Source organism: Acanthisitta chloris, unplaced genomic scaffold, assembly GCF_000695815.1.
Source record: "Acanthisitta chloris isolate BGI_N310 unplaced genomic scaffold, ASM69581v1 scaffold33053, whole genome shotgun sequence".
Classification (NCBI taxonomy): Eukaryota; Metazoa; Chordata; class Aves; order Passeriformes; family Acanthisittidae; genus Acanthisitta; species Acanthisitta chloris.
The window spans coordinates 2474-15861 of record NW_008667087.1 but is presented as its reverse complement, the minus strand read 5'-3'; the positions used below and the strand labels follow the sequence as shown (position 1 = coordinate 15861).

The 13388-nt window shown below is 47.1% G+C and overlaps 1 protein-coding gene across 1 annotated transcript; it reads right to left on the bottom strand.

Moving 5' to 3' along the window:
* Positions 1-3723: 3723 nt before the first annotated feature.
* On the bottom strand, positions 3724-13049 carry TTL (tubulin tyrosine ligase; the record flags this gene model as incomplete). Its single annotated transcript, XM_009072377.1, has 6 exons — positions 3724-4152; positions 6001-6144; positions 7072-7341; positions 7427-7562; positions 11039-11271; positions 12971-13049. Coding segments are annotated over 6 exons (980 nt in total), but the record flags the coding sequence as incomplete, so codon positions are not given.
* Positions 13050-13388: the final 339 nt, after the last annotated feature.

Here is a 13388-nt window from a genome sequence, read left to right as displayed (position 1 = left end):
GCACGCTTTCACCAGCCATCAGCATCCACGTCCCACCCTGCCCAGACAGGTGCACCCCGAGGGGGACAGCCTTAATATCCCCCATCACTCTCTGCCACCTTCTCACACCTGGAGCTCCAAACAGTCCCCCAACTCCCCAGCTCCCACCAGTGCTGGGACAGTCCCAAGGGGGTTTTTTGCCATGCTGCTGTCTTACCTTTGTCACCCCGAGGTCAGCGGTGTGCCAGCTCCTGGGGCCCTGCACAGTGAGGAGGGCAGGAACACCACAGGCTCCCACAAGAAAGTTTCCCTGAGAACCGGCCACCCTAAGGACCCACTGCCCCAAGGAAACACTGCAGGCTGTGGGGTTTGCATGTTTTAATGATGGTTTGGGAGAAACGTAGATAGAGTTGCTGGAGATCCACGAGCTCAGGCACTCTCCAGCCCCACACGCACATGCTGACGTGAGAGCAGCTGGGAACATGAACCAGAGCCTGGCAGGCGGCTAGCTTGGTACCCCACCATCCCCTCAATATCAGGGTTTCCCAAGGGCTGCCACAGCCGACACTGGCAGTGGAAGATGATTATGAACCTACATACGGCACAGCACTGCTCTCCTGGGGGAGAGCTGCATGTGGGGAACAAATGCTGGGAGCAGGGACATGCAAGCAGTCCTGAAGGGTGCTGGTCACAGCCACCTGGATGGAAATGGCTTTAGAGCCTTTCTTAGACTTCTCCAGTGTTCTCCATGGACTGTGGCCAGCCACCAGATTTTGGCTGAAGCACAATAGCTGTTGGATGGTAATCATGACTAACTCATATGAAACAAGCCACATGGGAGTTACCTGAAACCCAGAGTCCAGCGGGACCAGACCCTGCTGGAAAACACAGCCAGAATACCTGGGTCAGAAATCCTTCACGGATGACATGAAGGGATACAACTAAGACTAGACATTCTGCAATATGATAGGTGTCTTCTGGAAACCCAGCATCATCCTGGGTGAAAGCTCAGGAAAGAGAGTAAGACCTTTCCTATTGACCTTTTAGCTGAAATAAGCTAGAAAACATTTATTGTTTTATATTCCTAAAAAAAGAAACAAAAGTCTCACAGAGGCTTGTGAGCATCACTTGCAAGGTGCACCCACGGCTGCAATGCTCAGGCCTCAGCCATACGTACATCCTCTACTCCACCTCATAGCTAGTATTTTGGGCAAAACCTTAGGCACAGTGCTCTCTGACCTTTATCATCTACCTTCTGTGCTTTACTCTGGGGAACACTTTGAGAGAAGGTGGAAAATACACACATTTTCCTCTAGAGGCTGTTGCTTATTTCTGAAAAATTCAGCTAGTGGAGAATTCAAGAGTCCCTGAAACACCACTTCCCCCAAACCCAGCTGAACAGGCAGGGCATGAATAGCTGCATCCCCTGCAGTCATGGCTGTACCATCTAGCTGAAGCTCCACTTTCAGCTGAATGGCAAAAATGGCCAGCTGCTTATGTTCCACAACCAATCCAGGGTGAAAAGGAGGGATGGAAAGGCCTTGGAGTTAGGCAGAGGGTCCCAAGTAGTACCAGTTGCTCCAGTGGGAGCCACTGCTTAAGCCTGCATCCAGGCAGCTTCCTTGCCCTTATCCTACTACATAGCCAGAAACCTCATGTTATTGTGCAGTAAGGGAGTGATTAATTACTTTAATTTCCTTTTTCAGGGGAAAAGAAGGGATGGGTCTAGCACCCCAGAAAACAAGCACTTCCCATTTTATTATAATGGGGAACATTTTCTGTTCTCACTTTGCGCTCTGCTCGTCTGCCCTAGAGTTGTGAGAGCCCAGTTGTCACTTCCGGCACATCCTGAATAACCCACTGCTGTGAGATCTTCCCTTTGCTGGGCAAAAAGGTGTCATTTTAAAGCTCAAAATCACAATGGAGATGTGGTGAGCTTAGTGAGTAACAACGCCTAGAAGCCTACACTTCACCTGCCCTGCAGGGAAATTCTGACACCTCTGTGCTATCATAAGGTTAAACCCCTCAACTAGTCCTTCCCCCACAGCCCTCCTCCCAGCTTATCTCCCAGCACTTCCCATCTCATGAACTGAGGCATTCATGGTCCCTCTTCTGAACACCCACGAGGCCAAAATCCAGAGACCAGAGCTGGCACTTGCTCTGGCAGAGGAACAAAGCTGCAGCCCTCTTTTCACACAGCCCCTGCTCCGTCACTTCTCTCTGTCCACAAGTGCACCCTCTGTCTGCCACACATGTTGCAGATGTGGATCCACACTGGCTTCAGGGCACTGACAACTTCAGGAGTGCTTGTGTGGGTCTTTGGGTTGTGCCCTCTCTGCAATGCTTCCGTGGGGCTTTCCTAAGCATTCATGGATTTGAGTGGCCCTGTGTCAAATGGTGCCACTTGTGGATTCAGAGTGTGTCGCAACCAATGTCCATCCTGTGACAGCACAATCAAAATGCATCACTCCAAGGAGGCCTGGATGCTTCAGTCCTGCCTGCAGAAAGGTGCCAGAATTGTCTGCTGGCACAAACAACTCCGAAATCTGCATCATGAGCAGAGATGAGGACACCAAAGCTCCACGATCTTCTGAGGAAGGCAGAAATCCCATTGCTTGATTCACTTCCCATGATACACAGCAGCTTGTAACCTCCACAATATCTTCTTGCTTGTTTGTTTTGGGTAACAGTAACCAGTTTAGTTTGGTGCCAACTATCTCTCCCTGCCAGAGGCAGCAGAACACAGCCCTGACCACCACCCCAAAGCCTGCTGCTGTTACAAGTGCCACTGTGCTCTGCAAAGAGCTCTAGCTTAGGAGGGGATGTACTGGGCTCACACTTTGCAGGGTGAGCAGTATGCCAGGGATTTAGGCTATACTCAGAGCACATGTTAGCCCTGAAATTCAGAGACCTCAAGGAATTTAACCTCCCCTTCCCCCCAAAACACCTGCTTTCCCAGTTGTGTGGCAAACAGAAATGTCTCTCCTGGTCTACAAAACCTCACCCACCTTCCCCTAGCTGAGATCGAGTTGTGGACTGTGTTCAGGGCAAAAGATTGCAGTATTTGTCAAATGGAAGAGAAGAAAACTGTCTTGATCAAACAGTGCAAAAATCATTTGGGTTGAAAGGTTTGAAGGTCAAGCCTCAAATAAATCACGAAGGTGAAAGCTGAGAGAAGAGCTTAAATTCACTGCAGTGTCTCAGAAAAAAACTGAGATCAAAGTTTCTGCTATTTGAAACACTCAGCACAAAGGTGATGCTAGAAATCCTACAGCCTGTCAGGGAGCTCCGCGGAGTCTCTCTACCTCTTTTGAACAGAATCCAACTGCTTCAGACTGAGATGGACACTGATTCAAATCTCATTAGGAAAAGGGATAGCTATAAAGAAATAAAATCGTCTTCCTTGCTTGGGTTAATTCACCACCTGCAGTTCAGCACCCTTTTGCCAGCCGTTGCCTGGGTGTTCAGCCAATCAGCTTGGAAAATGACCTAAGGAAACTGAATTCTTGGTGTTCCTTGTTTTAGGCACCCTGCGATGCAAGAGAGCTTGCTCCTTTCTATGTAACAGAGCAGGAACAAAGGAAAGGAGTCATCTATTTGGAGCTGAGCTAAGGCACTAATGATGCAGCAGGTGAGGAAAAAAGAAACACAGCGGGAGGAGGACAACTTCATCATTCTCTTCGCTCAATTCCCTTAAAAAACCCAATGTTGTCTCTATAGAAAAAGAGGAGCTAATACAGCATTACAGTATCCCTGTTGGGGTTTCATTTTAAGGTTATTTTGTTGTTCTCCCAGAGAGATTTGTTTCAGGTATGAAAGTCACAGGAGCTGTTTCTAAAGTGGATTTTGGTGAATGCAGGCAGTTATCTGAGCAGCTCTGGTTCATCACAGCTCTGTGTGGATGCCTGTTTTGTTGGTTTTCCCCATGGTTTCCCAGAAAATAAGAAGCCTGTCTCTTATCGCTTTTTGGCATGTTACTGAGATAAGCCACTGCACTGTGCTGACCCGAGGGGTGCAGCCTCTCCCTATTCACAGCAGTGGCAGTCCTGTTGTCATCACAGCTTGATGAAGATCGATGATGACTGGCTCATCTTCTGCCCAGTGTCATTGAGGGGGAAAACGCTAGAGATGGCTACATCCACAATTCCTTGGCAGAGCTCTGCATACAGCTTCCTAGGGGATGAGAGAAAGAGAATCAGACACCCAAGAAGGACAAACCAGCAGACCCCCTACCAATTTTTACACAGACGTGCATTTTCCCAGCATGATCCACAAGATCTTACTCCCATTACAAGGAGCTGCAGGGTGGCAAACAGGAGGAGGGTAGCACCTGTTCCATCTCCTCCTTGCTTACACCCTTCCATCTGTTTTCCCACAGTGATCCCATTCACTATACTGCTCTCTGTCAAGGTGGGACCACAAAACTCATTATCTATATTTACTGTCAGAACAGGCTTCTGAGCAGTCTTCACACCCTCAGGCCCCAGACCTGAGTCACCACAAGATGCATGGGGGCAGACAACACCACAGTACCCCCTGTGCCAGCCTTCCAACTCAGGGAGTCATGATTTACCACACCAGGTCCTGTTCACGTGGGGATGTGCCCCAGAGAGACAGCTCTGATGCATTCGTGGTTTGATGAAATGCTGCACCAGGGTGCAGCTGTGCGCATCAGCTTGTGACCAGACACAGAGGCTTCACAGGACCCTCAGAAGCATGGCATGTGTTTCACCATGGCACAGCTCATACAGAGCAGGACTAGGCAGAAGAGAGACAAGGTGTTTGAGATGAGTTAACAATAGCTACACTTTCTGCTGAAGGAAATACATGTGTAACCTTCCTGAATGTGCTGGCATCTGGGACATATTTAGTACCAAAGCTGTCTTTCCTAGGATTAGCAATGTATTTTACTCTGTGCCTTTGGGGCTACATGACAGTAAGCTGTTTTTTCAGCTCCTGGGAATGTTACTGCTTTCAGCAGCCATTTTTTTTCTCTTTAAATGGGAACTGTGATATGGCTGCTACAAATTACAATAACCATGAAGAAGAGAAGGCACAAATATTCAAAATCTACCTCAGCTGCTTTCAATATCTTCCAAGTGCCCATAGAGGCACAAAGCAAACAGGGCATTGCTGCAATCCAAATCCACTTAGCAACAGCCAAATTCTACCCATACAGCAACACAAGGAGATGCAAGGCAGTATTGCACCACAGTGCACATGCTGAACAGGGCACCCTGGATGCAGAAAGCTCCCCAGGCCCTAGTCCTGAAAAGGCTGCTGGACAGGCTGTCTGGTAGGTTTGACCTATATTTTTTTGTCTACTGTTAGTGATGACCTAATGTAATCTAATTGAATCTACATCTAATCTGATCAAATTCTAACGTAGTGATGTACAGTGTGTTCTGTTTTGCTGATGTTTTATATGATACAGATGCTCATTTAGCAAAGATTTTGAGTCTCCTGCAATTTCATCACAAAATACAGCACCTCCTGCTGTGCCTATGTGAATGTTCATGGTCAAGGCTGTTTGGCTATCCCAGTCTCCCTGTGGCTAGTGGAAGGTCTGGAGTCCTGCTGCCTGCAAATTTAGTCAGACACTTCCAGCTGCTGGCTTTTATGCTACTCCTTTATCACGTGTTCATGTAAAGACCAGCCACCAGTGGCTCCACAAGAGAGGCTGAGAAATGACCTGACCCCCAAAGCGTTAAATCTGCAACAGAACTTCAACCTGATAGTAATAAAAATGACGCAATTTATAGTCAAATCTGTTTATTCCAAACCCAAGGTTAGTGCCCCATCTCACATGAGAAAGAAGCTGGAGGCTACCAAACAGACACAGGAGCAATGAATCCAAATCAGCTGACACTTAGAGCAGTGTACAGTGTGGGTTGGCCTGAAAAACTCCCTTGCCATTTGCTTTGTTCCACCTTTTCCACTTGGAGCTGGGACATGGTCATGTTTTGAGTGAGGCACGTGAGTGGTGGCATCACAAGGGTATTACAGAAACTGACTACTCACTGGGCACACGCCGGGGCCCCGTTGACTTCTATTAGCCAGACCTTCAGCTCCTCATCCACCATGAAGTCAAAGCCAAAGAGCTGGAAGCTCTGGTAGTGAAGATGCTTAGTGCTGATTGCAGGCTCTATACACATAAGGCAGCTTCTGTGAAGGGAAAACCAGAAACTCAAGATTAAGAGCACTGTAGATACACCTATTGCACTGCAGCTTCTGAGGGCGTGTGCATAGCACAGTTAAGTAAAACGCATTACCCTGGAACTGCCCCAAATTACAAGCTATATCCAACACATGCCATGGTAACCAGGTCCCTACAAGTGAGATCATGCAACCATCAAAATACATGTGGGGACATCCCTGAGTTAACTGTGGAAGAGCTGGGGAGCAGCATCCTCCCTCACTACTGGATGACCCAGCTGAAAAACACAGTGTGCAATCAGAGCCTGGAGCCACAAAGGGCTGCAGCAGGTCCCCAGGGAACTGCCACTGATCATTTGCCTCCAAGTCCCTTGAAGATTATGTCATGTCTTTTTGGTGCAAGTAACAGCAATGGGGTACTTGCAAATTAAATTCCTTCGTGAAGGACTGCTTTGCCAAGAGCTGGATTCTCTGCAGCACCATGATCTCTGTGCACTTTCTGTGCCTAGGAGGTAGCTGGCTCTGTGTGGACTAAGATGACCTAGGCCAAGGTCATGTGCTGCTGCTTGCTGATGGTGTTGATCCTGCAGTGAGATCCCGCAGACTTGAGTCCAGCTTAATTTTTCCTCTTGTGCTCTATACATTTTTTAATCTCATCCTCTCCCAGCCTTGTCTTTTGACCTACTCTCTTCCCTTACTGCTCCATCCTTCTCCACCCACAGCTGGCAACATGCAGACACATTGACACATACCATTGAGGAAACAGCACCTATGGAGGTGCCTTTTCATTAAGCAATGACATTGGGGTGTTTATGGTCTTATCTTAAATTTATGCAATCAAAACTCTTCCCTTCTTGGTCTGTCTGCTTCCCCAGCTGCATCCATACACATTCCCTGTCACTGAAGGGTTGCGTTACACAGCAGGCAGTTGGCTACCTTATTATGTGTTTGATTTGCAGTAAGATGCTATTCTCAAGCGTTGTGTTCAGGGCATCCATCAGATACTGGTTGAACTCCTCAAAGAACATTTCATTCCCTTCCTCATACCGCCCGTAGTTTTTGGAATATTCCTTCTGAATGCAGTGATTGGTCAAGTGGCAGGTTTTGTCCTGGAAATTAGCACTGTTATATGGTTCGGAAGAGGTCCGCAGGACACCCTCTCTGTAGAGGTAGATATTATACTGATGATCCACGAGAACCCAGCTCCTGGAGGATGAGAGAACAAACTGTAGTCTCAGTGGCTCAAAGAGCAAGAGAAAGAAAACTGCTATTATAAAGCAGAAAAGGTTACCTGATGTCAAACTTGCGATGCCCTGGCTCTAAAAGCAGTGGATTCTCCAGGTATTTCTGAATCACATGCACTTGTCCCTGCTCATCGATGAAGTCCAAGAGCTCTTCAGCCTCTGAAGAAATCAAGATCCCTTCCCCTGGCACAGAAAGATGAAGACAGGATTAGGCAGAGGATCCTTCTACCTTTGCTAGAGCTTTTTCAGGCCTCAAGTGGACCATAGCCCCAGGGCTGCTCAACAGCAGGGTGGGGAGTGAATCTGTGGAGGGACCTCCCTATTGTCACACCACAGGACCTCTGGCTCCCCAGTAACCAGAACTAATGCAAATGGGAATCAAGGGTACCTGAGATGGCATGGCCTGCCTAGGGCATGTCTGCAGGGGGGTTGAGGAGATGCACAGCAGACAGGGACCTTGGCAAGCAGTGAGGCAGTTGCTTGATTTGGAGGCAGATTTTGTTTCCTTTCCCATCATTTTTTTCCATCTGGACTTGGTGTGTCTGTGTGGTGTTCATGTTTGGCACTTGATGAATTTTGGTTTTTTTCCCTGTTTTTCTGCAGTTTAGAGAACAGAGGTTTTTGCGGGTTATTTGCAAGGGTTTTTTCTGTTGGAGAATGGCTAAGAGAGCAGGGATATAATCCTGGGGAAGGCCAAAAAGAGCTAGGCCGCAGTCCCCTGGGAACATACAGACACAGTCCTGGGAACGCACCTGGGAATGCAGTGTGTACAAGCAAGGCTCTGGAGATAGTAACTTATATATAGATAGGGAGTAACTCAGCTGGGCAGATGGCAGGGGTAACTCGTCCTTGAGGGTGAAACAAACAAGTTCGAGAAAAACAGCTAGGAATGCACCCAAGCCTGGGAAAGCAGGAGATAAGCCTCACAGCTGCAGCTGTGAGTAAGGTTTTTCTATCTTTAGAGCCTAGCCAATTAAAAATGATGGATAATTGTACGCCTGCTTCTGCACTGTCTAAAAAAGAGCCTGTCGGACAATAAAGATGGAGCTTGCTGTATCACCCACACGGAGTCGGCCACTTGCTTCCCCGCATGGAACCTTCACCTTTCCCAACATTTTTCCCGTTTCATTTGGGAAAGGAGGTATATGTATTTTTTATCCTAGACTCTAGACTTCTCTGGAATCCAGAGGCAGTCACACATCTACACTTGTGCAGAGTTGCCCTGCTCACTGAGCTCATTTAAGTTATTATTAAAATCATTGCTGTATAAGGAAAAGAAGGGTTTTAAATTGTTCATCCATGTCGTGAGTGTTCCTGCTGTGGAAGCTCTTCATTAAGAAAGTTAAATCTGCAGTTTCAATACTGCCACATTTTGGCTGAAGCTGTCATTCTTCATTTCTTTCAAGAGTCCAAATATGAAATGACTGTGGCAGAGCAATGAAGAGAGAACATATCTTTCTGGGATTTGATAAAGGGATGGCATGGTGCCATGAAGGATAAACCAGATCTAACACTTCTCTGGCACTATGCCCAGTCTTCAGGCATTTAGTTAACTTCTCCGACTAAACCTGATGACTTATTTTGTGCTTAGTGTTTGAGGAAATACTGAGCAAGACCTCTAAACATTCTTCAACAGAGACTTCAAGGAGTCTTCAACCTGGCGCACAAACCTGTGCTGCCAGGTTTGAAGCACAGGCAGGGTTTGACAGGATCATCCCATGGAAAATGCTCCTAGCTATGACTTCTGAAGGTTGTTGTCAACACAGCCCTGCAGGCACTCTCACTGCTCCATGCTCTGCATACCTGCGTCACAGTTTTCCAGCACTACCGATCCCCATCCATCCTCAGCATCCTCCACCGAAAGGAAGTGCTGTCATCAAAGTATCTTTCTCCCCCATGTTTTATGCAAGGGACAATATTTTTTAGTCCCCTGATCATAGCAGAGCCAGGCAGAAGCTTGCATTGGCACAACTTCAGGCTGTGCACTGGGGGGAGGGAAACAACATCCGTGTAAGCCAGTAAAGCCCCTGCAGTGGGAATATCAGCAGGCACTCATTCTGCACTGGACAGATGGTGAATCAAGGGGAAGGTTAGGTTAACTGTGCACCTAGTCAGCAACACAGTGAGGGAGCAAAGCAGCTTTTGTGAGGCAGCTGTCCTTTCTCTCAAAGAAAACATCAAACCCCACAGTTGAAGAATCTCTCAACATTGAAGTCAGGCCATCCTAAACCTTTAATTTTCCTGTTATTGATGGACAACCAAGCTTCCAGTAGACCTGCCCCAAGTCAGGGGCTGTGCCTGAGCTGGATCTACCTTGGTAATTAATGCTGACAAGCCTTCTTCTTCATCAGAAGTAAACCTCAGACATTTAAGACTTCCCTCTAAAAGATTAACAGGAGGCTCTGCTTTCCACTTTAATTCCCAGCTTGAGTTCTGCAGCACACTGATGAATATGAAAGGTTACTCTGCTTCAGAGCAGCAAAAAGATGGTATCGCACTTGAATAAAGCATGTTGAGAGTTTAAACCTCCCCATCCTGCAGCAGACCACAACAACAGCCTTTTCAATTGCCCAGACTGATTTTTTGCCAGATGGTTTACCACACAGAAACATATTCCCTTACTGTCATAACAGAAGGACTCATCTCCCCTTCATCCTGGATGAAAACAAGCATGCTCTTCTGTCTGATGCTTCCTGGTAACACAGCCAGCAAAGGAAACCAGCGTGAAGGACAGTTTTATCATACAGCTTCCCTGCTGCCGCCTCTGGCTTTCACCTTCTGGTTTTGCAGGGCTGTTATCAAAACTGACTGCAAGTATGAGTAATACACCTGGGCTTGTTGCCCTTGAAACAATCAGGTCCTTCCTCAGGCTGGGCTCTGATGCACAAGTGACAATATAAGTTTTTAAATAAAGCCATTCTGATAATGTGCCTGTGACAACATCAGAACTGACAGACAGCACATAGTTATCAAAGCATTACATATGTAGCTGTGTCCAGTTCACTCATCTCAGAACTCATTACTTCTGCAGAGCAAGAAATGCAATGACGCTGAAGCAAGGAAGGGACACATTATTACTTGATATCTATTGCCCCTGAGGCTTGGGTGGCATTTTGATGTACTGAGCTTCTGGCTGCTCAACCAGTCTCTCAGTGTGACCACTGGCACCAGGCACCTGAGTTTGGCTGGAAGACAAGCAGCAGGACATCTGCTCAGGTGAAGCCATGCTTAGATGCAGCATGGGGAGCTGGGCTCCTTGCACGTGAAGGCTGCTGTCCTGCCTGATGACCTGCTCCCCATATTCTGTTCTGCTCCCTAATACCTCCTGCTCTCCACATTCCCTCACCTGCTGCTTCCCGCTGCCTTCTCCCTGCAGCACTTTTCTGTATTTTAAGGTGCATGTGTAGAAAAAGGAGGCCCTTCCACTGCTATGCATGTTCCAGGTAGCATGTGCATGTTACATAGCTTGTCAGGAGCCCCATGCCACCAAGCAGACTTAAGAAGAGCCCTATGCTGGCTTGACTGGCAAGGAGTTGGTAGGTGAAGCCCTTCATGGACAGGCTAGATATCAGCTGGGTGCAGCCCAAACCCCAGATCTCTATGGATTACATAAAGAGTAAGGAACAATGAAAAATGGCTCATTGTGTTGGAGAATGAACCTTTGGCTCCAGCTGAGGACTTGGCGATCCACACATTGCCTTCTTTGCCTTCCCGCCGCCTGTTGTAAGCTGCCAAGAAGACTTCCCGCTCATCTGTCCTTGTGTTGTTGATGAGATGACGAATTCCATTCTGTGCTGGAGCCACGGGGGTCTTCAAGTTTGTTGGGTATATCACATATGACTCAGGGAACCATGTGCAGGTCTCTGATAGCTCAGGGCTTGTCTTGATTAGCCTGGGTGAAGAGAGACAGACTGTTAATCTCCAGAGTGTCCCCATCTGCATGAACATAATTTAATAAGGAAAAATCATCATTAACTGGGCTCTTTTGCTTGATAATGAATAGCAGCTTACAGATAGTCTGTGTTAGATTATAGTATTTTCCTTAGACCCTTGAAATTAGGGTTTTCCTAAAGACATCATGCCAACTCCAACCCACAGCCAAGACTACTCTTTGAACTAGAACCTGCAAGCCTTCATTAATTTACTGATACCATGGGTATCATGGAACTAACAGTAGAGAGGTTTCCGTGTAACTAGAGCTTGTGGTGCATTTCCTGGAGAAGGCGTGTTTGTTAACAGAACAGGGCAGGAAGGATGTCGTGATCACAGCAGGCAAAAGGAAAGACACAGCAGTAATGTTCCCTATGCTAGTGCTTAGCCCTTGATCCCATTCCCACAGATCTGACCAGGTGTCCCAGTTGTGGACGAAAACCACTGGGAACCCACTGAAAGCAAGGACACAGCTACATGTTTCACATCCCAAGGTATCTGGGATCCCCCTTGCATCACAGTCTCCAATCCCTCTGGCACAGCTCTCCTACCAGTAACGTCTGGAGGTGCCAGCAAACTCCTCTTAGCAGAATGCAGGCCTGTTTTCTCTCAGAGTCAAGGGAGCTGCTTGCCTCTCCAAATGCCTGTGCTTTGCTTAAGGCCAAAAGCAGAGTTTGTGACTCACTGACTCTCTGTGCATTTCTGCCTCTCTGTTGAAATGGTTGTCAGTCAGTGACACTCTGGAAGCCCTGAGGAATGTAATTTGTGGTGCTTTGGATTCATAAGTAGCTTGATGCAGGGTGATCCCACAGTTAGAAAGGTCAGCCAGGCTTCAGGAGACAAAAACAGGTGTGCAAGCACTTTGAGCACTGCCTCTAGATCACAGGCTGCAGAGATATCCAGCTGAGGAGCGCTGTGAGAGCTTGTTTAAAAAACACTCTGCCAGTTTCTGACAAACACCATCACCACTGCCAAGAAATCAACTGGGACCAGGTTCTTTGCAGGGGAAGGAGAAGCTTCAGATCAGCACACACAGTCCGCAGGACTACATCAGCGAGAGGCAGCACAGACCCTAATGTGGATCAAATACTTTAAGGAGACCAAGAGCTCTGACATGAAGATTCTCTAATGGTTGCAGAGTTTGCATAGGGACAAGGGTTATCTACAATGTAAGCTCATCCACATTTCCCCAGGAGATCCTGGCACAGCAGGTCATGCAGAAATAACTCCCAGAGCTCTTCCTGGAGATGTCTCCAAGCATTTGTTTGACCAACAAATCTGATTAGCTAAAGGCATATTAGTGTCTCATCTCTGCATGAAACAGAATAAAAGGAGTAGGTTTTAATTAAATGTCTACAAGGAAAAGAGCAGACATGTTTGGGTTTCTTTTTCTTTTGATTTAGTTCTAATCTGATTCAATATACTCCATGGTTTCAAGCAGATGTAACTCAGTGGAAATGACATTTCCCCTGAAGTTACAAAGAGGCCATTGTGCATACAGATAGTTCTAGAGACCAACACAGGAGTCTGAACACAGCATATGTTAGGACATTCCCAGGGCAGCTGTTCTGTGAAATACCCTCCATACAGGTACAACACTCTACATGGGTTAGAAGAAAAACTTCTGCCAATCCCACGTAAGACTTCAGTGAATTTCTTACTTCACCAGAGATGCTTTGCGGCACAGCTTGTCTGCTCCCCTGTAGTAATTCACCAGCTGCACAAGCCCGGGTTCATGGCCTAAAAAGGGGAAACAGAGGTCAGGCAAACTTCTCAATTAATAAAGGGAAAACAGCTGCTGGGTGCAAAGGACCGGTGCAGTTGGGAGGAAAAAAAGGGAGGCTGTTTCCCTGCCCTGCATTACAGAAACAGGCTGTAAGCTGGTTCTGGCTCCCATGGTTTCTTTCTTTTAGTTGCAAAAAACCACACATTTACCTGTTTGTTCTAAATCTCACACATCCATTTTGCAAAGGAAAATAATAATTTCCCAATTCACACTCAGAACTGGCAACATCACCCAAAAATGTTCTCCATTTGCTGGTGGCAGTTTTTAAAAGCCAAGATTTCAGTTACTCTTAA